Source organism: Sorex fumeus, unplaced genomic scaffold (genome assembly GCF_029834395.1).
Source record: "Sorex fumeus unplaced genomic scaffold, SorFum_2.1 ptg000047l, whole genome shotgun sequence".
NCBI classification, from domain to species: domain Eukaryota; kingdom Metazoa; phylum Chordata; class Mammalia; order Eulipotyphla; family Soricidae; genus Sorex; species Sorex fumeus.
In genome coordinates, this window is record NW_026606104.1 from 24,183,821 (window position 1) to 24,208,923 (window position 25,103).

At 40.1% G+C, this 25,103-nt stretch overlaps 2 protein-coding genes across 10 annotated transcripts in view; one reads left to right on the plus strand and one right to left on the minus strand.

Annotated features, from left to right (window-relative positions):
* The window catches only part of FUBP1 (far upstream element binding protein 1), a 32,675-nt gene extending 25,807 nt beyond the window's left edge, over positions 1-6,868 (plus strand). For 2 of the 7 annotated variants that reach the window (XM_056123756.1, XM_056123757.1), the window contains exons 19-21: positions 1,556-1,615; positions 1,696-1,841; positions 2,078-2,211. In XM_056123756.1, the coding sequence (XP_055979731.1) occupies positions 1,556-1,615; positions 1,696-1,841; positions 2,078-2,119 (248 nt within the window). In that variant the 3' untranslated portion in view covers positions 2,120-2,211. The other 5 variants (XM_056123759.1, XM_056123760.1, XM_056123761.1 and 2 more) reach the window with 4 other exon arrangements.
* A 660-nt stretch (positions 6,869-7,528) lies between these two features.
* Positions 7,529-25,103, minus strand: part of NEXN (nexilin F-actin binding protein) — a 54,122-nt gene continuing 36,547 nt past the window's right edge. For 2 of the 3 annotated variants that reach the window (XM_056123755.1, XM_056123754.1), the window contains 6 exons: positions 21,291-21,479; positions 15,647-15,844; positions 10,490-10,711; positions 8,719-8,904; positions 7,916-8,273; positions 7,529-7,828 (listed from right to left, as the gene is read on the minus strand). In XM_056123755.1, coding sequence (XP_055979730.1) covers positions 7,818-7,828; positions 7,916-8,273; positions 8,719-8,904; positions 10,490-10,711; positions 15,647-15,844; positions 21,291-21,479 — 1,164 coding nt within the window. In that variant the 3' untranslated portion in view covers positions 7,529-7,817. Of the gene's footprint in view, positions 8,274-8,718; positions 8,905-10,489; positions 10,712-15,646; positions 15,845-21,290; positions 21,480-25,103 lie in introns of all 3 variants that reach the window. The other variant, XM_056123753.1, reaches the window with a different exon arrangement.

The window sequence follows — 25,103 nt, forward strand, 5'->3', positions numbered from 1 at the left end:
CTGGTGGGGACAAGGTGGGGGGTGTGGGGGGACATGATGGGCTATCTCCACCAAGGATGTGGGGTTGTTTGGGCTGTTTCTGTGTTTGTATTCAGGAGAGAATCGTGATGGTGCAAGGGATGCAAACCAGGGTTGGTCATATGCAGGGCCCTCGTCCCTGGTCCCCTGAACACCAGAGGGAACATCCCCCACCAACAGCAGCATAGAGCCTGGAGTAATCCTTAAGTACCTCCAAAGTAAATATCAATATATAAGTCATTTAATTTCCACTTGGTAGCACTGTAGCACTGTCCTGTTGTTCATCAATTTGCTCGAGCAGACACCAGTAAGATCTCCATTGTGAGACTTGTTCTGTTTTTGGCATATCGAATACACCGCAGGGAGTTTGCCAGGCTCTACGTGCGGGCAGGATACTCTCAGTAGCTTGCCGGCTCTCCCGAGAGAGACAAATAAATCGAACCTGGGTCAGCCACGTGCAAGACAAACTCCCTACCTGCTGTGCTATTGCGCCAGCCCTATCAGGAAAAAAAATGCAGCATTTTGTTTTGTTTTTATGTTTTTAAAGCCAGAACCAATAATACGTTCATCCCAATTTGGGTTTTTTTTTTCCTTAATTTATTTTGATTCTTTGGTGACACCTAGCAGTGCCAGCAACTGAACCTGAGCCTCCTACATGGAAAAGCATGCACTTTGAGCTTATTGCTGTCTCTACAGTCCCATTGATGTCTGTTCTGAATTAGCCTTCATTCAGCAAAGTTACCCTGTGTAGAAATGTCTTTTCATGAAAATGATCATTTCATTGATCTTGTTGCTTAGACCTCTTCACTTAAATTTTTATCATACAGACTAATTTTAATAAAATTGTCTAACTTGATATTGTTGTGTCATACTGTAGCTTTAAATACCCAAAGGGATATGTTGAAATTAGTCTTCGCACAGAATTTATAGACACTAAATTAGAATATGCTGTTTTAATTCAGATCTTAAAAACTGGTCTTTAATATCTTTTAAGTTGAGTGAGTTTTGTTTCTTTAAAAGGCATAGGTTCGAATGCCAGTAGCATTTATAGTCTCTTGAGCACTTCCATGTGTGACTCAGCGACCTCTGACCCAGCCCCCACCCCACCCCCAAACAAAAATGGAAGGTGTCTGAGAAATAGTGCAGAGGTTAAGGTGTTTGCCTCACATACAACTGATTATAGTTATCCCAGGCAGCCCATCAGTACCGATGGTTGGGCGAGAGAGATAGTTATAGGGATTAAGGTGTTTGCCATTCATGCTGCCAGCCCAGGTTTTATCCCTGACAGTGTACATGGTCCCTTTTCCGCGGGGTCAAGAAGTTGTCCATGGGCACCACGGGATGGAGACAATTTCTTCCCCGCCACCCCCCTCACCCCCCCCTCCGCAAAAAAAAGTACTGGTAGTTTATCAAGTTTGTAATAAAGTCAAGATTATTCCTAAATAATAGGAGCAATTCTGATCCTCTGTTTTTGTCTTTATAACCTGTACTTATAGTGGATATAATTTTTTATTAAAATTTAGGGGGTTTTTTTTAGGTCAACAAGGGCAGACACAAGATTATTCAAAGGCTTGGGAGGAATATTACAAGAAGCAAGGTATTGTTTTTATTAGAAATGAGATTCTTTGGGGCCTTTAATTATGGTTACAGCAACACAACTGCTTTGTTTTCTTAAAGGTCAAGCAGTTCCTGCTCCTGCTGGGGCTCCTCCAGGTGGGCAACCAGATTATAGTGCAGCCTGGGCTGAGTACTATAGGCAACAAGCAGCCTACTATGCCCAGACGAGTCCCCAGGGAATGCCACAGCATCCTCCAGCACCTCAGGTATAATAAATTTGCTAATGTGTTGTTGACTTTTACTCCAATCGTGTTTTTCTGCATGTTTGTTTTGTCTGTTTGGGATTATGTTTGCCTCCTAAATTTTTAATCTGGCAAAGTATTTGAAGTACTGTGGTTTATTGTTTGGGTTTTGTTTGTTTTTTTAATAATGCTTTCTGGCATCTGAGTGCTGAATATTTTCTAAATGCCTTTGATTTTAAAAATAAATTTTCTTCCCCCAGGGATTTGCAAATCATGCAAGAAGCCACCACCATTTATATTAACCAGTTTTTCTTTCTTAAAGGATTCACTCCTGAGTTAGCTCCATTTAAAGGATTTTCTTTAACATTTTGTGTATTTCTTATGTATCTCTTCTGCACAGGGCCAATAATAAGAAGTGGACAATACAGTATTTGCTTCATTGTGTGGGGGAAAAAAACCTTTGTTAAATATATGGATGCAGACGACTTGATGAAGATCTTAATTTTGTTTTGGTTTAAAATAGTGTTTTTTTTTTTTGAAAATGTACAAAAATATCTATCACTACTGATAGGAGGTTAATATTTCTGTGTAGAAATGAAAATTGGTTTGTTTCTAGTATTTAGTGTAGATGTACACATTCCAGCAAATGTATTTGCAACTATTATGTGGTCAATGCTTTGTGATATAAATGTACTTTTTCAATGTATACTTTCACTTTTAAAAATGCCTGTTTTGTGCTTTACAATAAATGATATGAAACCTCCTGTGTCGGTAAGTTGGATATGTGGGTATTTAAAGGATTCATAATTTCTTAGCAGTGATAAGATACATACACAAATATTTAAGCGTTCCCCATGAAATATTAATTGAGCTTTTTTTTTATAAACACTGGCATGTTTTTTCCCCCTTGCAGTATAGTGATAGATGGAGGATCTTTTCCATTATTGTATTTGGCTGTTTCAGCACAAGTAATCCTGATATCTTCATTTTTTCCCTTCTGTTTGATTAAAAACTGCATGTGTATACAGTGATCTTTTGGCATACTTCCATTGCATTAACAGTGAAATTTCTTTTTATACATGACCACTGTTTCAGACCTGTACTGCTGCTATAACAGTTAACCTTTCTGTTCTTGATTTGATAATTACTTGATTTCCAAGACTATTTCAGCATAACTAATTTAAAAGTTTTCAATAGTGAATGAATAGTCTAATAAGAACAGTTTTTTCATGTAAAGCAACTCTTTTGATGTATATACAATATAGTGTGTTTCTTTCTAAATTCAGGGTAGAACCAGTGAAATAGTATGCAAAAAGTTGAGCTACAGCGCATCTGCCATTGAAACATTATTGGGGTGTGGAATTGTTTGAGCTTTTTTTTTTTTTTTCATTTTCTTTTTGCAGTATAGATAAGCTTTGTTTTGTAAATGCACAAGTCCAATCATTGAATTCAACTTAATTTTTTATGTATTTTTAATCATTTTATTACTCTATAACACTCATGCTGAAGTTCTGATATTTTGTTGAAATCCATTGTTTTACTCTTTGCATATTTGTTGGCTCTTTGCATATTAATATATTAGACTACATGCAAATATACAGTCTGTCTTGCCATTGTCTGTTGAAGTGCAGGTTTGATCCAGCCAGTATAGAACTAGCTCTGTAGGGGTGAGGAGGACTGTGCTGTGTATCATCCTTGAATGTGTTCCTTCAAGGAGCATTGCACTGTAAGTACATCAGAATGACAAATTGATGAACTGCAACAGTATCTTTTTGTCAATGTTCCACATAATGTAAATGCCATACTCTGTGTGAATATTATGTTGGAATACAGTGCTGATACCTTGGAAAACCATAACTGCTTCTCTAATTTAATGTAGAATAATACATAGGTCTCTGTATTTTTTTTAAGTGAGCTTAATGGGTAAGTATTTTTGATGTGCTTTAGCTCCAGCTAAAGAAAACTGATGGTTAACAAAGTGAAGAGTATTTCTTGTTGGTGCTCCTAAAATATATTGGTATTCAGTATAAAATATGCATATCTTATATTAATATGAAAGACTTGAAATGTATCAGACAGGAGTAGCCTTTCAGTTACTAAGCAATTTTAACACCATGTCATAAATATGAGTTCTTTCATTGGTGGGGAGCACCATTTGTTTTTCTGAATATGCAATAAAAGATGTACAAGGACGTAAATGTTGAGATTCCTGCAGGATAGAAAATAGTATAGTTTATTGTAGATATTGAAATGTTTTTTACTGTTTTATAGAATCTTTAGTGATTTCCCTTACCCTTATTTAGAATGGATATTTAGTTGTAGTTTGAAGTTTAATAGTTAAGGGACTTACCTGTTATCTTTAGGAGAGTAGGGTATTGACCTGAACAATTTCAGTATTCTGCATGATACCGTTTTACAGATGACCGTTTAGGAAAGTGGTGCATTTATTGATTAAACTGAAGAAATAGTTCAATTGGATTCAGTATCATGACTCACAAATTGGAGGCTGTTGATTTTGATTCATTTTAAGGTTTAAAATCTTTATTAATTGCAAACAGTGCAATTATTTATACTTCACAGTGCCTTCCCAGACCTTCCACCTTAGGTTCTGCTGCAAAAAGCAACAGGTAAGCACAACCTAAGGACATATATAAATAAATATTTCAGTACATTAATGTTGTCCCTGTGAGGTTTTTGTGGTTGTGTATTCAAGAGCAATCTGCTATTGCTTCCCCCAAATGTACTTTGTTCTTTATGCTACCCTTTCAATGGAAAGTCTGTAAGTTGTTCAAACAACTGTTTACAATTTCTGGGTAATGTTTTTATTTTAATTTTTTTTATTGAAACAAGAAAATGAGTAGATTGCTGCTATAACGAACTATCCAAACTTTTTGTAATCTTTTCCCAAGTGTAGAATTGTTAAAATTAAGAAAGGACAATTGCATAGTTTCCCAGATTTAGGAAGTCCCTTGGGGAGAAGCTTCAACAGCCTTCACAATCTGTTTGATTGATAGGACAATTTCTTTACCCGCCAAACCTCAATGGAGTTTTTATTTTTTTCTCCTTGAACTATAGTAATACAGTGAGGATATTATGGGTCAGAGTTTTGTGACTTTTTTTTTTTTTAAGACAGTTCAGTTTCCTTAGCTTTTATATACACTGAAAAGGGGGAAATTATAAGGAGTACTGGCAGTACGTTTTGATAAAAGATATGCATCAATGAAATGTTAACTGTATGGCAAATAAGCTTTCATATTTGTATAGCAACCAATATTTTTCTGATTTATACTACTTTAATAACTGACACTGCATTTTTGCCAGTTTAAAATGTTTGGTGTGTTCTTATAATGATTTTAACTGGTACATACTTTGAGTTAAGATGACTGTTTTAAAGCAGCATCATAGTAATCCGTTTTGTTTATTAAATTTCTAAAATGTGCTGATCCTTTTAAAATTCCTGCTTATCTGTACAACAAAGAAAACCATTCAAAAATACTGCCTTCATTTTCACACACAGTGCTGAAGATGCTGCAAGCACCAAATCATAGCTCATAAAATCAGGTCCTGAGATAGTTACCCATAAAGAGGAATCCTTTGAGTGTATGCCATTGGTGAGCCGATGAGCATGGACCATAGAAGGGCTCAATGTAGAAGGTAAAATTGGCAAGTCATAATTGAGAAATATGAAATGTATTCCCATACATAATATGATATAGGGTGTAATGTACCTGCTTTTGATCACTTTTTATTTTTAAGTGCTATTCACTTTCTTAAATGTTCCATAAACTGTTAAATTTCATAAGTTATGTAGTTACTGCACCACATTTATGTGTGTGTATGTGTGTGTGTGTGTTTTAGTAGTCAATGATAGGCATGTTAAGATTGATATAAGAGGTTCTTTTGAACCTTTTAAGAGTGTTGAGTCTTGGTTAGTTGAAGTTTGCATTTTTATGAAAGAAAATGTAGATGAATGCTAATAGATATTGGAGCATTGTGTCTCATGAGAATTTTTTTCATTACCATAAGCCTTCACTTGAATACTACAAGCATTTTTTAATGGCGCTATTCTTAACCTTGAAATTAATGGAAAGCAGAAAAGGTGAGCCAGTTGACTTGAATGCAGTGGATGTGTTAGGGGTTGTAGAAACAATGTTTAGTTAGATTGAAATGGGATTTACTAGCACTTATAAAGAAACTGGACAATGTTATTTTTAAAGGTCGCTTTTAGTGTGGTTTTTAGAATTCTTCTGGTTTGATATTTCTTTTAGATGTGAAAGGTGTACTTAATTCATAAAAATCTTTTTAATATTAAAGCTAGTGATTTAATACTAGTTGTTTGTGTAAACATTGTAAAATATATCCTTACACAAATATCTTAGTAGTTAATAAAGGGTGGTTTGAGTAGGTGTGGTAAAATACAGTAAGAAGGAAGTAGGAATATATTCAGAACTTATATTTCATTTGTTTGAGTACTCTGCCAGAAGAACCAGTTCTACCTGTATTGTTTTAACTGTTTCCTGAAATAAGGATGTAGAAATTAATAATCAATGAGAATGTCTTGTTTTTATTTTCTGAAAATTCTGCCTCACTTTTAAATCATTTTAACAATACTAGTTAATGAAAAAATTGTCTCTTGAAAATAACCTTACTTCTTGTTTAGTCACTTGAGTTTCCTTGCACAGTATAAGCTTCAAAGGGATTTTTTTAATAGGTGCTTTTAAAAAGCAAAACCCAAAGTTTTATTTTCTTCAGTGATATCCCTATAGAACTCTTAAATGTATTTGCGCATATAAATATTTTTTCTTATGCATGCTCAATGCATTTTCGTCCTGAGAAAAGTGTTCTCTACAGAAACTACCCGTGTGTAAAAAGAAGATTGGCTTAAAATGGCTACTGTGATGGGAACAGTGTCTTAGGGAGATGGCAGCTTGGACTTGAGGTAAATTGAATACTTTACAAACTGTGGCTAAGAGTTGTGCTTTAATGACATTGTATGTAAAGGGCACATGATTACTGTAATTTTGTACTGATTATGGTTTTCTCAATAAAAATTAAATGTCATTGATAAATATTATAAGGGAGTGCTTTGTCTTTTGTAAAACACTGCATGACTTCATTTAATACAGAATTGCTTTATTATGGATTTACATTGTAAAATAAAATTGTCCTCCAGAAAATTAAAATATAAAACAATCTGATAGCAGAACATGATAGTTAATTATTTACAGACTTAGAGACCGTAATTGAAATTTGAAGATACTGTTGTTTTTCCTAAAGAAAATCCTCGTGGGTCTTGAAATCTTTCCTGTTGACAAAGTGTTTACTTCCACGTGATCTGTGCATACAATATTCTCAATAAAATACCAGTTGCTTTATAAGGTTGAACATATATTACACACATTTGAAAAACTCATAATCTTAACACTCTGAATTCTAGGCAGTGATTGCCGCAGATTTTTTTTCTTGGAAATTGTTAAAGCCCTTAATTTCCTTCCCATCAAAAGGATGACTTTCATCTCCTCTACACCATGCCCAATCTGAGTCAGAAAGACTTTGAAGCCACAACCATCAAATGATTAACTAAGAGGAAAAGTCCACTTAATTTGATAGGTTCCAGATTCATTACTAGCTATTTCAGACTAATCTTAGGTTTGTAAATAGCTCAAATAGCATTTCATGCAAAACATTGTGTTCTACTTTATTTTTTTAAAAAACACGATTTCTGTAAAGTTGCAGGAAAAACACACAGCCTTTCTCGTACGTTCTGATACAATGAATTGATGTCCCACTTTCCCCTTTTAAATGCACATTAAATTTTACTGCCCATGGTGATGGTTCTGGTGCTCTTTGGAAAGCAAGAAGGCAGTCTTCAGATGACGAGTACTTGAAGACTTAGGAAAAGGAAAAGAAGGCAACACAGTGGCACTTCTGGCTTCGTTTTTTAGCCCCGCCATAGGAAAAAAATAGATGTAGTAAGAAAGTTGGAGAGAGAAGGGGAGCCTAGTAGTCAGCTAAAAAAGAGAAAGGAAAAGTAACTTTTTAAAAGAAAGTAGAATAAATAGAACAAAAGTTTAAGATTAATAATGATTAATTCTTACTTTCAATGGTAAGAATACAGGTACTAGCTGCAGAGCCTTTATTGTTGACTGCTTTACACATATACTCTCCTTCATCTTCTGGGAAAGTTTCTGGTAAATAGAGGCAGTAAGTTTCCCCTCTTTCAATATATTGATAGTCTTCTCCATCCTGCAGTATTTCTCCTTCAAACCACCATGTAATTTCAGGTTTAGGTTCTCCTGTTACTTTAACAGTAAATCGAACTGGCTCACTATCTACAACCGATGTGTTTTTTAGAGACTTCTTGAACCATGGGGCTCCTGATCTTGTTTGTTCTTCATCTTCAGTAGTGGAACCATTCATGATGCTACTTTCTTCCTCCTCTTCCTCTTCTCTTTTCTAAAAATAAGGACATTGAAATTGATAATGCCTTATTAGCATTTTTCAAGCATTGCTTTAGTAATAAAATTTTGAAGGTAAATAATAAGTACCACAAAGTGTACTGCATTGAATATCGATGGTTTTCAACTTTTCTGTGCCCATGTACCTGCTGAGTGAGAACTGGTAGTCCAGTGACTTTTGAGAGTTACTAAAATTCTGGGACTGGAACAGTAATACAGCAAGTAAGGCATTTGCCTTGCTCACAGGTGCCCTGTGTTCGAATCCTACTACCCTCTATCCTGAGCTCACCAGGCAGGAGTGCAGAATCAGTCCAGGAGCAAGCACTGAGCACCACCAAGTGTGGTCCAGAAGCTAAAAATGTAAATAAAATGCTTTTTTTTTTTCTCAGAGGAAACTCTTTTAAGACCATCTTAGGACAACAAGGAATATGTAAACCCAGTACCTTTTGTAGTGCTGCATCAATTTCTTTTTGTTCAAACTGCATCCGCAGTAACTTTTGTTCTTCAATTCTTCTTTGTTCCTCCTCTTCTCTTGCCTTAGCCATACGTTCAAATCTAGCTTTCATATTTACTTTGTGAGTAAACGGAGCCTCACTTTTCTTTGCAGGCTTGATATCAACATCTTCATCCTATTTTTAGAAAGTGGGTTAGCAATAGCACAGCAGAGTAGGGCACCTGCCTTGGAACACGATCAGCCTCATCCCTGACACCCTGTGGTTACCGCCCGGAATGATTACTGAGTTCAGAGCCAAGGTATTTGCCTGGTGTGTCCCAATACCCCCAACCCCCAAGAAAGTGGGCCATGAATGAGAATTAGTTATTTTCTAAAAAACCAGTAAGAGCAATGAGTATTTTTGGTGCTTTCTCTTTTGTGCTATTGTGTAGGCATGGAAATTTTCTCTATCCCCCTAATTTCATTGTTTTGTGAAGTATTTTCAGTAATTAGAATCCTTTCCTCCCAGCCCTGGTTCAGATTCTTGTCAGGCCTCCTCCAACCACCCTGTACAATACATTATCAGAAACTCTAGGTTTTATTCAATCTAGAATACAGTGTACAGAACACTTACTGGAACACATTTAAGTATCCAGATTGGCCATGGTGCCCCTCCTTGACTCTCCTGGAGTGACTAACCCCTGAGACTGCTCAGGGGACCATATATGGTACCAGGGATTTGAGCCAGGATTGTGGCCATGACAGCTCTATGCAAAATAAGTGCATTACCTTCTGTATTCTGCCCCCCAAGTTATTAATGTGGGAATCTTAGATGTTTGAATTAGCTTCAGCTATTCAGATACTTTACCAAATGCATCCCATGTGTTGAAAATACTTTCAAGTGCAATCCTATAAAACAAAATGCCATAACATAATATCTGACTTTATGGTCAAGTCACCTGTTAATGATCATGATTGAGACCTTTGGAGTCTGGAAAGATAATACAGTGGATAGGGCCTTGCATGCCACCAACCTGGTTTCTGTCCCTCCCGCCATATATGGTTCTCTGAACCCAACCAGGAATGATCCTTGAACAGACAAAAAGTAAGACAGCCTGAGTGTTGCCAGGTGTGCCCAAAAACTAAAATACTAAAATGGAGAAACAAGAACAGTGACTGTCTCCTTATTTTACATAGAAAATGTTTCAAATTCTTACCTGAATTCTTAGGCCCTGCCACTGAACCATGGTCATGACATCTCTGGGGTCTATTTTCACCTGAAAATATACTGGATCTGGGGCCAGAGCAGTAGTGCAGTGGGTATGGCATTTGCCTTGCATGCATCCGACCTTCAATCCCCAGCATCCCATATGGTCCTGTGAGCACCGCCAGGAGTAATCCCTAAGTGCAGAGCCCTAAGCATTGTTGGGTGTGACCTCCCCCCACCCCCCCCAAAAAAATACACTGGTTCTATTGAGTCAAACTAAAACTTGTGCCAGTGGATAATTTTGAAATAGGTAAATCTTTCAAAGTCTCATTAGATCGTTTGGGGGATGGTGTTTTTGCCACTGCAGGCAGGGGTAAACTGAAAGACCGGTGCCATAACATCTATTCTACTTCCGCCTCCTCTTAAGATTTTGATATGCTTTTTCCATTTAGGTGCCAGACCCTTATATATATCAATGGTTACATACCAACAATCATTTTAAAGACAGTGTTACTTTCTGCTAAGTTCATTATCATTACTATTCTATAACAATTCAGAATGTAAGAAGAAATACCTCATGGAAGTTTTCTGCCTCTCGCTCTCTAATTTCAAGGTCAATCGCTCTCCTCCTCGCTCGTTCTTCTTCTATCTTTTTCTGTATTTCTTTTTCAGACAACTGTCCAATTTTTTCAAACTTGCTTTTCAGATTTTTAGCTTGAATAGACCCACTCCTTTTCAGTTTGATTAATTCTTCATATTCCCTGCTTAGTTCAAATGTTTCATTTTCTTCTTCTTCCTTTAAAATAAAGATTTTGTATATTAACTACTAGAATATACCCAAAATAACAACCGTATATTGAGGCTAGAAGTATAGCTAGAGTAACCTCACTAAACAAACCCACATGCCTTGGTTTTGGGTGTGGATCACTCGTAAAAAAGATGCCCAGCATGTGTTAGGCCCCAGATTTGATATCTGGCACTGTTTTTAAAAAAAAAAAAAAAGAAAAGTCCATGCCTATTTTTACGAATTAAAAATAATACTAAGACTAGGTCCAGAGAGAAAGTACCAGGAGTAAGGTGTTTCCCTTGTCTACAGCTGACCCCAGTTTTAATTCCTAGAATTACATATGATTCCCCCAAACCGCCAGGGGTCACTCCAAAGCACCCAAAAAATGTGACCCCCAAAAAATATTAAGACTATAAATAACACTTAAATTTTCTCTTAGAATAGTTCAATGATGTCTTTCTCCCTTTTCATTGAGCCACTTGGTCTGGGGGCCTGGAACTCCAGAGCACCATTTGAGAGAGATACCCCGTCCTCCCCCCCCCCCCCCCAAAAAAAAGATTATTGGAAAACATGGTTGGAAAAATAGATTAGGGGTGCTTTGCCTTGCATGCAGTTTACCTTGGTTCTGTCCTTAGCACTGCATATTGTCCCCCCTCCACCCACCCACCCACCCCGCACCTCCAGAAGTGAACCCTGGGCAGAGTAGCCCACAAGTATGCTGAACAGTTGGGTGAAAAGCTCTTGCTGGGGAAGGGAGGGATGTATGTAATGTATCATGCTTAGGAAAAATATGGTTCAACTCAGCATTCTATTGTAGTGCTAAAATTCGGATGTTTTAAGTGGAATTTGTTAATAGCTAGAAATTCTAGGAAAACCTTTGTTTAGGGGAAAATGAAGAAAGGTACTTGGGAGGACTGTGAATTGAGTAGGTAAAGTTGCTAGTGCTGATGACATGTAGTCTTTTACCTAGTTCAATCCAATGGAACACAATTTCTTCATCTATGAAGGAGAGCCAGAAAAGGCAGGGAGAAAAAGACGAGTTAAGGATCTTTGCATGTGGCTGATTGTGGTTAAATTCTCAGCACTACTCAGTGTCCTCTGATCACAAAGCCAGGAGTACTGCCTAAGCACTGCTGGATGTGGCATAAAACTTTGAAAATAAAGATATTCTAAAATTCGTTCTGTCTTTAATATGATGATAATATAAGTGTTCACTCAGTGTTCAAGCTAAGTTATTTCAACTGATACGATCTGGTAAAATGCCCACACTTTACTGCATAGTCATTTGTGTTTTCAATTCTATATTCTGCCAAATTAAAACAGTCAACAAAAATTAACCAGTTCTTTGCCATTTTATCCATTTTTTAGTTCATTTTCCTTCTTTTTCTCAGCTTTCCTAATGATTTATTACAAATTAAGAAGATACCTAATTTTATTACAAATTAGGGTCCCAGTGTTCTATCATTTAACAGTCTTCCCAAGCACCAAATTTGAAGTACACCTACAGAATCACCAGATGTGCCCTCATCCCCAAAATGGGAAGTATTTGGGGGATGTATGTAGCTCAGCGGTAGAGCACTTGCCTTGCATAAGACCCCAATGTCAGTAAAAAACGAAACAACATATTGCTATTTTCTTTAAACATTTTGTAGCAAAACCCTATCTCGCCTCATAGAATGGGAAAATTTGTCATTGCTCAATACTTGAAGGAGAGTTTCAAAAAATTATGGCTGTAGATATGTTCGTACAGGCGATGAACTTGTATAATGACACTTGCCTCATACGGCCTCAGCTGCAATCCTGGTTTGAATCTCAGCACAAACCACCTCTACTGCCAGGAGTGGCCCCTAAACACTGCTGGGTGTGACTTCCCCGCAAAAAACTGCCATACAATAGTTTGATGATAAAATGATTCAAGGACTTGCCAAATACTCCTATTATTAAATGCTGGTAAATGCTGACCATTTATTCTTTGAAATTAAAAAAATAAAGCTTATACAACCTCTAAACAAAGTGCCTTGGGTTGCAATGTGTCTTAACAGTAGGCCGCTTGCCTTAGATGTGTGTGAGACCCTGGGTTGGATTCTAGGAACCACCAAAAAAAGGGGGGGGTGGTGCTACTTCACTGCTAGGCCAAGGTGAGACATCACCTCGACCCAAGCTATAGCTGTCCCCAATCCTCATAACTGCTACTCATTCTCTGACAGGAAATATAAGTACATGATGGAAATATAAGACTTTTCCTTAACCCTCCTCTCTTCTGCCTACACTGATTACTGGCTCTCTAGATGGAGGCTGGAGGCAGAATCCACAGAGGTGGAAATAAGTATGTGGGCCTTGGGACTTACGGAAGTGAGAAGAAAGTTGCTAAGGCCCCACCCTGAGGAGACAAACAGAAAGTTACAGGTAAGCCAAGACTTCACTGCCTAAAGGGTAGGGATGTCCAACATACCACCCATGGCCCACACACTACTAAGGAAATGGTTATTGTTGCCAGAATTATGCATGACGCTTTAGTTCTACTCTATCCAACAAAGCAGAGCAAGAAATTACAGTGCCAGTGTAAATAATGTTAATCAGCTTTTACTTGGAACACACACCGATTCAAGCACAAGCACACAAGCACAAGCATCCTGTTGTTCGTCGATTCCCTCGAGCAGGCACCAGTAACGTCTCCTTCATCCTAGCCCTGAGATTTTGAAAGCAATTTCAATGCTCTTTCAGGATTAGAAGAATGAGGCCCATCATTGTTCCTGGTATTTGGGATATTGAATACGACACAGGAAGTTTGCCAGACTCTGCCGTTCGGGCAGGATGCTTTTGGTTGCCTGCCAGGTTCTCCAAAGGGGGGGGGGGGGGGAAGATGATAAGATGTCCAGGAGCTAGATTTTATAGTCTGCGTCTTGGCCGTTGATGGCATCAACCTGGCGCTGGCAGCAGCTGGTGGGTATGACGCCTATCTACTGGAAGAGGGGGGTCTGGTTGGAGAAGTCCCAGTCCCAATCCGAGTAGGGTTGGAGACCTCAGCCCCGGGACCCGCATGCCTGGGTTCCTCTGCCAGTTCTTTCATGCATGAGGCCCGTCCAGATGTGTGGAGAGTGGTTCCAGCATGGCCGTGGCTGGCTCCGGAGGTCCTCAGCTGCTGGGGCTCTGCTCGGGGCAGGGAGGGGGGAAAGAAACTCAACCCTCCCCCCTCCAAGGGGCCCTGGTGAGGACAGCCAGGCGCGGGGGCAGGAGACCCTGCCACCAATTCAAAAAGCGTTAAAAATAATTGCCTGAATAAAAATAAATCCCTGGTACTACATGCACAAGTCCTCCCAGCACCCATCTGGGAATTGCCCCTGAGTATAGGTGGGTGTGGCCCCAAAATAAAAAATTTAAGATAGCAAAAATCCAAAGCATGACTCTTCTAAGCGTTTAGATTCTATGAGGGCACAAGCTACATGCTTATGAAATGGCCTATGTGTATGTTTGCATATATACCCATGCTGATATGTATATACGTAATAGACCTTACAATGTCTGGTAGTAAAATATATGATTATGTGTTCGTATTATGTAAGTTAATTTTTAATAATAATGTTCTAAGGATAATCAAATAATTCAAAGACTTGCCAAATACTCCTATTAATGTCCATAATACTGCTTCAGTATTTTCACTTTTTTCAATTTAATTGTCTCAAGAAACATAACACACTCATAACACTTAAAAAAAAAAAAAGACAAGACAGCTCAGAGGACTAAGTATGCATGCTGCCAGAGGTCCCAATTGAAGCCCTGGGACCACATGGCCCTCCAAATACTGCCAGGAGTGACCAAATACCACCAAGTAAACCCAAAACAAAAGGGAAGGAAGGGAGCAGGGATGTGGCTTACTGTCTATGCCTATTTCATAGTCTATGCCTATGAAAGTAGGAGGCCTTGGGCTCAATCTCTGATCCCCAGCAACAGCAAAGTTATGAGATATTAAATATTGGGCTACAGAGAATACAGTAGATAGGATACAGTAGATAGAATACAGTAGATAGCTTGCCTTGCCACAGCCAACCTGGGTTCGATCCCCAACATCCTATATGGTTCCCTGAGCACAGCCATGAGTACTGAGAGCAGAGCCAGGAATAACCCCTGAGCTTCATCAGATATATAAAGTATTATAAGAACAGTTTTCAATCACTTAAAGGCACAAAAGTGTGAGGTATATATAGGAAGAAATATCTACTCATTACTATAGTAACATCTCTCACTTGCAATTGCAACTGGCCCCCTGGCGCCGTGTAATCCCATCAACGGCCTAGACTCAGAGACTTAAAACCAGCTCCCGGAACCGCGCGGCCGCAAATGCGGCCATCTTATTATGACATCTTATTATGACATCTTATTATCTCATTCCTACTTTGGACAAACTGGCAGGTTACCGAATGTAGCCTGCCCACAGGGCAGAGTCTAGCAAACTCCCCGTGTCGTACCCAATATGCCAAATACCAGTAACAATGATGGGTCTCATTCTCCTAAAGAGCCTTGAATATAATCTCAGGGCTAGGTTGAAGGAGACGTTACTGGGACCTGCTTGAGGCAATCGACGAATAACGATGATTTGTGATTTGTGAGTAAGGGAGGTAGAGTTACAGCAAGCCAGAAAGTGCCATACCGGTCTGGAGAAAGTAACAGCAGGTAGTGTGCTTGACTTGATGAGGCTGACCTGGGTTTGATCCCTGATATTCCATATGGTATGTCCCCCCAAACCCCACCAGGAATAATTCCTGAACACTGTCAGGTGTTGCCCAAAAAACAAACCCAAAAAAAGGGGCATACTTAACTATACTGAAACTTGTACTTAGTACCTCATGGTTGAGTGAGTGTCCTTTATGTGAATAATACTCCTCAGAAAGTTACTATAAGGTAATATGAAACATTTTTTAATAATATAATTGGTTAAAGTCTTACCTCTCCCATTTCTTGTCTCAACTGTTCAAATTCCTGTTTTTCCAGCTCTAACTTATGCTTGCGTTCCTCCTCTGTTCGTCTTTTTTCCTCTTCCATTTTTTGTTTTAATAATTCTTCAAAATTGATTTCCAGTTTTCCAGGTGTAAGAGATTCTTGAGAGATTGTTTTGTACATCTCTGGGGCATCATCATCTACAATCTATTTTAAATTAAATAAAATATTTAATAATAACTTTTTAAAAAGTAGTAAGGGGCTGGAGCGATAGCATAGCAGGTAGGGTGTTTGCCTTGCATGCAGCTAACCCGGGTTTGATTCCCAGCATCCCATATGGTCCCCTGAGCACTGCCAGGAGTAATTCCTGAGTGCATGAGCCTGGAGTAATCCCTGTGCATTGCCAGGTGTGACCAAATAAATAAATAAAATAAATAAAAGTTGTAATACTTTGTAACTCTTCCCAAAGTTATATACATTGGAAAGGGCCAGAGAGATGATTTCGATGGCCAAAGTGCATGCTTCACAAGCAGTAGTCTTGGGTTCAAAGCACAGAACCACATGTTCCCCGGGTACAACACACTCAGGAGAAACCCCTGGCACTGTGCCTGGTGTAGCCACTGAGCATTGAAGATGTGACCACAAAACAAAATAATAGTAAGCGCTCTCCTATAGAAATATTACTCGAGTATTAGTTTTCACACTGCAAGTAGGGACTGGAGAGAGTATAGCTGGCTGGCTGGATTTCAATTGCTAGCACCCCAGATGGTCTCCCAAGACTCACCAGGAACGGTCCCTGAACACTGAGCCAAGAATAAGCCCTGAACACCTTTTGGTGTGGCCCCCCTCAAAAAAAGTTTTCACATGGAAATTAAAACAAGGATATTTAATTATCTTCAACTCTAGGAAAGACCTATCCTGCTTTGGGGATGGCTGTACTTTAATTCCCAATGTCTCCCAAGCACTGCCAGGGGTTATTCTTTAGCAGAGTCAGAACTCACCCCCGAACGCTACCAAGTGTGGCCCCAAAACAAAGAATAAAACAAATAATTATTTTAAAATGTAGGATTAAGAAATGTGATTGCCCAAATGGCAAAAAGGCACATGAGAAAATGCTCTACATCATTAATAATCAGGGTGATGCAGATCAAAACCACAATGAGATACGATCTCACACCACAGAGACTGGCCCACATACAAAATAACAAAAGCAACCAGTGTTGGCACGGATGTGGCAAGAAAGGGACCCTCCTTTACTGCTAGTGGGAATGCCTACTGGTTCAGCCCTTTTGGAAAACAGTATGGACGATTCTCAGAAAATTAGAAATTGAGCTCCCATTTGACCCAGCAATACCACTCTGGGAATATATCCCAGAGAGGCAAAAAAGTATAGTCGAAGTGACATCTGCACTTTTTTGTTCATTTGCAGCACTGTTTACAATAGCCAGAATCTGGAAAACACCTGAGTGCCCGAGAACAGATGACTGACTGGTTAAAGAAACTTTGGTACATCTATACAACGGAGTACTATGCAGCTGTTAGAAAAGATGAAGTCATGAAATTCATATACAAATGGTACTACATGGAAAGTATCATGCTAAGCAAAATGTGTCAGAAAGAAAGGCACAGACATAGAAAGATTGCATTCATCTGGGGAACATAAAGTAACTAAATAGGAGACTAACACCCAAGAATAGCCAAGATAAGTACCAGGAGGTTTACTCCATGGCTTGGAGGCCAGCCACACATGCTAGGGGAAAGGGCAGCTCAGATAGAGAAGGGAGCACCAAATAAAGGGTGCTAGGAGGATCCTCCCAGGATGGGAGAAGCATGCTGAAAGTAGACTATAGACCAAACATGATTGCCACTCAATGCCTCTTTTGCAAACCACAGCATCCAAAAGGAGAGAGAGAACAGAGGGGAATGCCCTGCCACAGACGCAGGGTGGGATGTAGGGGGTGGGGGTGGGAGGGATACTGGGATCCGTGGTAGTGGAAAATGGGCACTGGTGAAGGGATGGGTACTCAATCATTGTATAATTGAAACCCAAGCACAAAACTCTAAGTCTACAACTGTACCTCATGGTGTTTCACTAATAAAAATTTAAAAAAAAAAGAAATGTGATTGCCAAGGGCCCCATAGTTGGAAGCCTGTCTCATGAGCTGGAGGAGAGGCAACTGGAATAGAGGAGGGATCACTAAAACAATGATGGTTGAAAAAATTGTTCGGGATGGAAGAGGTGTACTGAAAGTAGATAAAGGACCAAACATGATAACCTCTCAGTATATGTATTGCCAACCATAATGCTCAAACGTGGACAGTGGGGGTGGGGGGAATTGTCTGCCATGGAGGCAAGAGGATGGTTGGGAAGGGGGGTGTATACTGAGGACATTGGTGGTGGAGAATGTGCACTGGTGGAGGGATGGGTGTTTTATCATTATATGATCGAAACTCAAACATGAAAGCTTGTAATTGTATATCACAGTGATTCCATTTAAAAAAGTAATTGCAGGGGCTGGAGTGATAGCACAGCGGGTAGGGCGTTTGCCTTGCACGCAGCCAACCTGGGTTCAATTCCCAGCATCCCATATGGTCCCCTGAGCACCGCCAGGGATAATTCCTGAGTGCAGAGCCAGGAGGAACCCCTGTGCATCGCCGGGTGTGACCCAAAAAGCAAAAAAAAAAAAAAAAAAAGTCATTGCAGAGAAAATAGGGGCCTCTACACCAATGAACACACATACTTTATTTACACTATAAATAATTAATTTGAGTTAGATGTTAAGATTTTCTGTGACTGTCACTGTGGGGCAGAACTATGGGGTGCTAAGGATCAAATCTGGGTCATCCTTATGCAAAGCAAATGCTGTACCCACTGTACTACCACTCCAGCCCTGCAAATATCACTCAATAGCACAGCGGGTAGGGGGATTGCCTTGCACGTGGCCAATCCGGACTCGATTCCTTCGCCCCTCTCGGAGAGCCCAGCAAGCTACCAAGAGTATCCTTTGTTCATCGATTTTCTTGAGGAGACCCAGTAACGTCTCCATTGTGAGACTTGTTTTTGCTGTGTTTGGCATATCGAATACGTCATGGGGAGCTTGCCAGGCTTTGCCGTGCGGGCGAGATACTCTCGGTAGCTTGCTGGGCTCTCTGAGAGGGGCAGAGGAATTGAACCCGGGTTGGCCCAGTTGGCCGCATGCAAGGCAAACACCCTAAGATTTTTTAATATCAAGAAAACTTTAATGGGTTTTAAACAAATCACTAATCTGGTCATTGAAATAGAACTAATTTTAAGTAAATCACGATGTTTGAATAGATGACTCATCTGGATCCCATCATAATCAGGCAATATCACGTTTGTTTGCTTTTGCCACATCCAGCAGCTTTCAGGGCTTTTTCCTGGCTATCTGCTTAGGGATCACTCTTGGCAGTGCTCAGGCAGAACTATGGGGTGCCAAGGATCAAATCTGGGTCATCCTTATGCAAAGCAAATGCTGTACCCACTGTACTACCACTCCAGCCCTGCAAATATCACTCAATAGCACAGCGGGTAGGGCGATTGCCTTGCACGTGGCCAATCCGGACTCGATTCCTTCGCCCCTCTCGGAGAGCCCAGCAAGCTACCAAGAGTATCCCACCATCACAGCTGAGCCTGGCAAGCTACCTGTGACACACTCCATATGCCAAAAACAGTACAACAAGTCTTACAATAGAGATGTTACCGGGCCTGCTCGAGCAAATCGATGAACAATGGGAGGACAGTGCTACTATTATTTTATTAATTTACTTTCAGGATATATTAAATATAAAGATTTTTTCCTTTTATTTGGGGGGCTCTTTTGTGCTTGGGGATTGCTCCTGACAGTGCTTGAGGTCTTGCAGTGCTGGGGATCGAATCCTGGTCTCCTGTATGCGAATCGTGAACTAAAGCTATTGAGCTGTACAAGAAACTTAAAGTATAAGAAAGTGACATCGGGGCTAGAGATAGTGCAGCGGGAACTCCAGCCCAAATAATAAATAGCTTTTTCTTTCAAGTTTTTTTTCTTGTGGGGATGCATTTCGGGCCACAACTGATACTTGGGGGTAACTCCTGGCTCTACACTCAGAAATAACCCCTGGTGGGCTTGGGGAACTATGGGATGCCAGGGATTGAACTTGGGTTTGCTGCGAGCAAAGCAAGCTCCCTTGCCTACTGAACTATCTCTCCAGCACTAATACATCTTTTTAAAGAAATGGAAAGACATGTAGTATGGTAGAAACATAGGTGGAAGATTAAGGATCAGGAAATAAAACTGGAGAAATATGCTAGGGCAGAAATATAAAGAAACATGTTTTAAGTTTGTTTCATTTTTACTTAAGGAATATAGAGTAATAATATTTATTTGTGAAAGCAATGGCAGGATCAGAGAGATAGTACAGCAGATAGAGCACTAAATTTACACAGTCATCCTGGGATTGATCTCCAGCAGCTCATAGTCCCCCAACCCCACCAGGAGTGATCCCTGAGCACAGAGCCAGGAGTATGCCCTGAGTACCACCTAATGTGGTCCAAAACCCAAACCAAATAAAGGTTTATTGTCCCCGGTTTTCTGATTTGGTCATTTGGGTGGATGATGTGGCCAAATAAACACTTGGTATATGTGTCAAAGTTCACCCAGATTTAAATAAACACACAAAAAAGTTGAAATCACTTGAGTCAGTTAAAATTTTCAATAACAAAATGCCATGTTTACATGTCAGTTTGCTTGAAAACAAAGTTTGTAGATTACTGTCTGTTTTATGAACACTAATATGTTTATAACTTTATGACCATTAGATTTGTATCAATACATAAAAGTGACGGGTGAGCAATATACAAAGTTAAGTAAGTGTGATTATATGGCCCTGGTCATTTAATATATATAGCTTGGGATGGAAATTGAAATTAAAGAAGAAAAGGAAGGAAGAACAGGGAAAGGAGAAGGAGAATATATAGGAAACTCCTTAGTCCTTCCTTCCTTGGATTTATAGTTCTATAAAATACATCTTCTCAAAAAAGGAAGACACTACTCAATTCTCTGTACCCAGCACAGCAATTTAATCAAAACTTGTTTGTTTGGGGGCCACACCCAGCATTCAGTGCCTAGGAGTTACGCCAACAGTGCTTAAGGGACCAAACCTGGACCTCTAGCATGCAAAGTATGTCCTCAAGCTCATCTCTCCAGCCCCCTAATCAGAACCTTCTTAACACTATATTGACGAAGTCACTTTAATTTTTTTAATTTTTTGGTTCTTATTTATTTATTTGCTTTTTGGGTCACACCCGGTGATGGTCAGGGGTTACTCCTGGCTCTGCACTCAGGAATTACTCCTGGCGGCGCTCAGGGGACCATATGGGATGCTGGGATTCGAACCCGGGTCGGCCACATGCAAGGCAAACGCCCTACCTGCTGTGCTATGGCTCCAGCCCCGACGGAGTCACTTTTAACTGCTGCTGTGCCACAGGAGACTTAAAGTTTTAAAAACATATTTGTCAGTCCTATTCCAGGCACAAATTCCAGAAATGACATTGCATCCCCCAAAGTTAAATGATTTAACAAACTTTAACATGCTCTCAAGAGCTTAAAAAGCTGAATCTTGATGGCATCCGTCCTCCATTTACGCGGTATCTTACCATGCTTCTCCTTGCTTCAGCAAATGCCTTCTTTTCTTCCTCTATTCTCCTTCTGGCTTCTTCTTCTGCTCTCCTCTTTTCTTCTTCTCTCCTTTGTCTTTCTATTTCCTCAAAACTAAGCTTGAGCTTACCAGGACGGTATCCTTTAAAAATGTTTTCTGTTTCTTGGTTTTCCTCCTCTTCATTTACCTAACCAAGGTACAATTTATTACTAAGAAATAGGACTCGTCAAAGACAAGAATGAATTATCAATCAAAAGTCACAGAATTACCTACTTTATCCACGAATGTTTCAGTGCCCTTAGTGTTCCTGGTCAAAAATCTCTTTATATCTTAAATGATAGAATATTCAAATCTGGAGAAATTCTTAATAAAGATGTACTCAGAACTTCTCAAGCACATCAATTTTTTTTTCTTTTTGGCGATGCTCAGGGGTTACTCCTGGCTCTGCACTCAGGAATCACTCCTGATGGTGCTCAGGGGGCCAAATGGGAATCAAACCCCGGTCGGCTGTGTACAAGGCAAACACCCTGCCCGCTGTGCTATCGCTCCAGCCCCCTCAAGTACATCAAATTTTAAACAAATAAAATGGAGTGTGTAAACAAAATTAAGGGATCATTTAAGAGTTTTGTTAAATCTTTACTCCCCAGAGTGGTCACGGTCACGGTCCTCCCGTTGTTCATCGATTTGCTCGAGCGGGCCCCAGTAACGTCTCCATCATGAGACTTCTTGTTACTGTGTTTGGCATATCAAATACATCACGGGGAGCTTGCCAGGCTTTGCCATGTGGGCGAGATACTCTCGGTAGCTTGCCGGGCTCTCTAAGAGGGGCGGAGGAATCGAACTCGGGTCGGCCATCTTGGCCACTTGTAAGGCAAACACCCTACCGCTGTGCTATGGCTCCAGCCCCCTCAAGTACATCAAATTTTAAACAAATAAAATGGAGTGTGTAAACAAAATTAAGGGATAATTTAAGAGCTTTGTTAAATCTTTACTCCCCAGAGCAAAAATAAAAATTGTGTATGTTCCGGGCGGGAGCGATAGCAAATATTAAAATTGAATTTTGTCATTACAGACAATCTATTAGTATAATCTATTAGTATCACCATAGCTAACAGTAAAATAAGCATAAAATAAGAACGTTAATTTACTATCAAAGAGACATTTTAGGTATACTTGAGCCTCATTTTAAACATACACACTTTTTTTTTCCCCCTTTTTGGGTTACACCCGGCACTTAGGAATTACTCCTGGCGGTACTCAGGGGACCATACAGGTGCTGGCAATCAAACTAGGGTCGGCTGTGTGCAAGGCAAACGCCCTACCTGCTGTGCTATCTCTCCAGTCCCAAAAGTAAGATAATTTTTAAATAAATGTTTGAAAATTACATTTTTAGAAATGATAAATGCCTGCAAGAAAACACAAGTAAGGTAACTGAGATCCTATGTCATGGTCCAAGTAAGGTCCCCATTGCAAACTAACTATATAAAAATCATTGAAAATATACTGTTAGAAGAAGAAAATGGATACAAGCTTGCAAATAGTAATGAACATTTTAATACTTTGAGAAAATTAAATTTTTAGAGATAGTTCATAAAACATTATAAATAAAAGTTCATGAAAGACTCTGAAAGCATTAAAATATTTCAGATTTCCCAGTTTAAATTTTCTTTTTTTTTTTCTTTTTGGGTCACACCCGGCGATGCACAGGGGTTACTCCTGGCTCATGCACTCAGGAATTGCTCCTGGCGGTGCTCGGGGGACAATATGGGATGCTGAGAATCGAACCCGGGTTGGCTGCATGCAAGGCAAACACCCTACCCGCTGTGCTATAGCTCCAGCCCCAGCAGTTGAAATTTTCAGGGCAATAATCTGACACCTCTATATGGTGTATTATATGGTGTGGTTCCTGATCACAGTTCTATTTCCCTCCCACCACCAAAACCACCCCTTCACCAAATTCTCCCTTACCCCTTCACTCCCCTTTCTCCACACTAATTACCATAATTTTCACTGAGTCTTGGAGTCCATTCTATTGGCATTTGCTATTTTGTTTGCTTTACTCATATATTTCAGAGACTAAAAAATCCAGCTCCCGGACGAGACCAGTGCAGTCTCCTGCCCCTGCACCTGGCTGTTCCTCACCAGGGTCCCTTGGAGGGGAGCGGGTTGAGCTTTCCTCCCGCCCCGACAAGGGCTCCGGCAGCAGAAGATCTCCAGGACCAGCCACCACCATGCCGAGACCACTCTCCACATGCATGAAGGTACTGGCAGAGGGACAAAGCCACGCGGGTTCCGGGGCCGAGATTTTCAAGCCTACTCGGATTGGAGTTGAGCATCCTCCACCCAGATCCTCCAAATTCCAGTAGGCGGGGGTCACACCCACCACCTGGCCCCCTGGCGCCGTGTAATCCCATCAGCGGCCAAGACTCAGAGACTATAAAATCCAGGTCCCGGAACATTTTATCAGGACATCTTTTTATGACATTTTATTATCTCATTCCTACTTTGGACAAACTTGCAGGCTATCGAATGTAGCCTGCCCACAGGGCAGAGTCTGGCAAACTCCCCGTGGCGTACCAAATATGCCAAATACCAGTAACAATTATGGGTCTCATTCTCCTAAAAAGCCCTGAATATAATCTCAGGGCTAGGATGAAAGAGACGTTACTGGGGCCTGCTCGAGGCAATCGACGAATAACAGGAAAGAGGTTGACTCATATATTTCACTTGAGAGTAAAGCCATCTAATAGTTTTTAACTTCCTTATTTCACTTAGTATAATCAACTCAAGATCCATTTTTTCTCCAATGATACTATTTCCTCTTTTCCCCAGTGATACAATTTCACCTTTCCTTTTTAAATGGAGTTACAGTGAGACACAAGGTTACAAAGTTGTTCAAGACTGGGTTTCAGTCATATACCTTCCCTTCACCAGTGTACATTTCCCACCACCAATGTCCCCAGTTAATGTAATCTTTTATAATGGCAAAGACTGGTAATCTTTTTTTCTTTTTGGGTCACACCCAGCCGATGCTCAGGGGTTACTCCTGGCTCTACACTCAGGAATCACTCCTGGCAGTGCTTGGGGGACCATATGGGATGCTGGGAATTGAACCCGGGTCGGCCGCATGCAAGGCAAATGCCCTACCCTCTGTGCTATTGCTCCAGCCCCAAAGACTGGTAATTTTTAATGACAATTTACAAACACACACACACACACACACACACACACACTCACACAGAATACATATATTCTTTTTTTTTTTCTTTTTTGGGTCACACCTGGCGATGCACAAGGGTTACTCCTGGCTCTGCACTCAGGAGTTACTCCTGGCGGTGCTCAGAGGACCATATGGGATGCTGGGAATCAAACCCAAGTCGGCCTCATGCAAGGCAAACGCCCTATCCGCTGTGCTATCGCTCCAGCCCCCAGGATACATATATTCTTGAACTGACTCCTCTGATTTAGTGATAGCATCTCATTTTTTCTCACTATGTTTTTGGTTGAAAGTACTTTATCAGAATATCTTTTTTTTCAAAATGTGGCTTTATTTATTTATTTGAGTTTTTTGTTTGTTTGTTTGTTTGTTTTTTGCTCTGGATTTTTGTTCTGTAGAGCACTCACCAGTCTTCAGATACATCAGTGTGCCGCATCTGTAGCTAATCAGGCTGTGAGGTGCTGAGGGCTCCCTGTGCAGTAGAGTTTATTTGGGGCTATGCTCTAGCAATGTGGAGTCAGCAGCAATCTATCCCACCATGTCTGCAGAAGGTGACTAAGGCTCTCCCCTTTTAAATATTTTTTAATGGCGCCA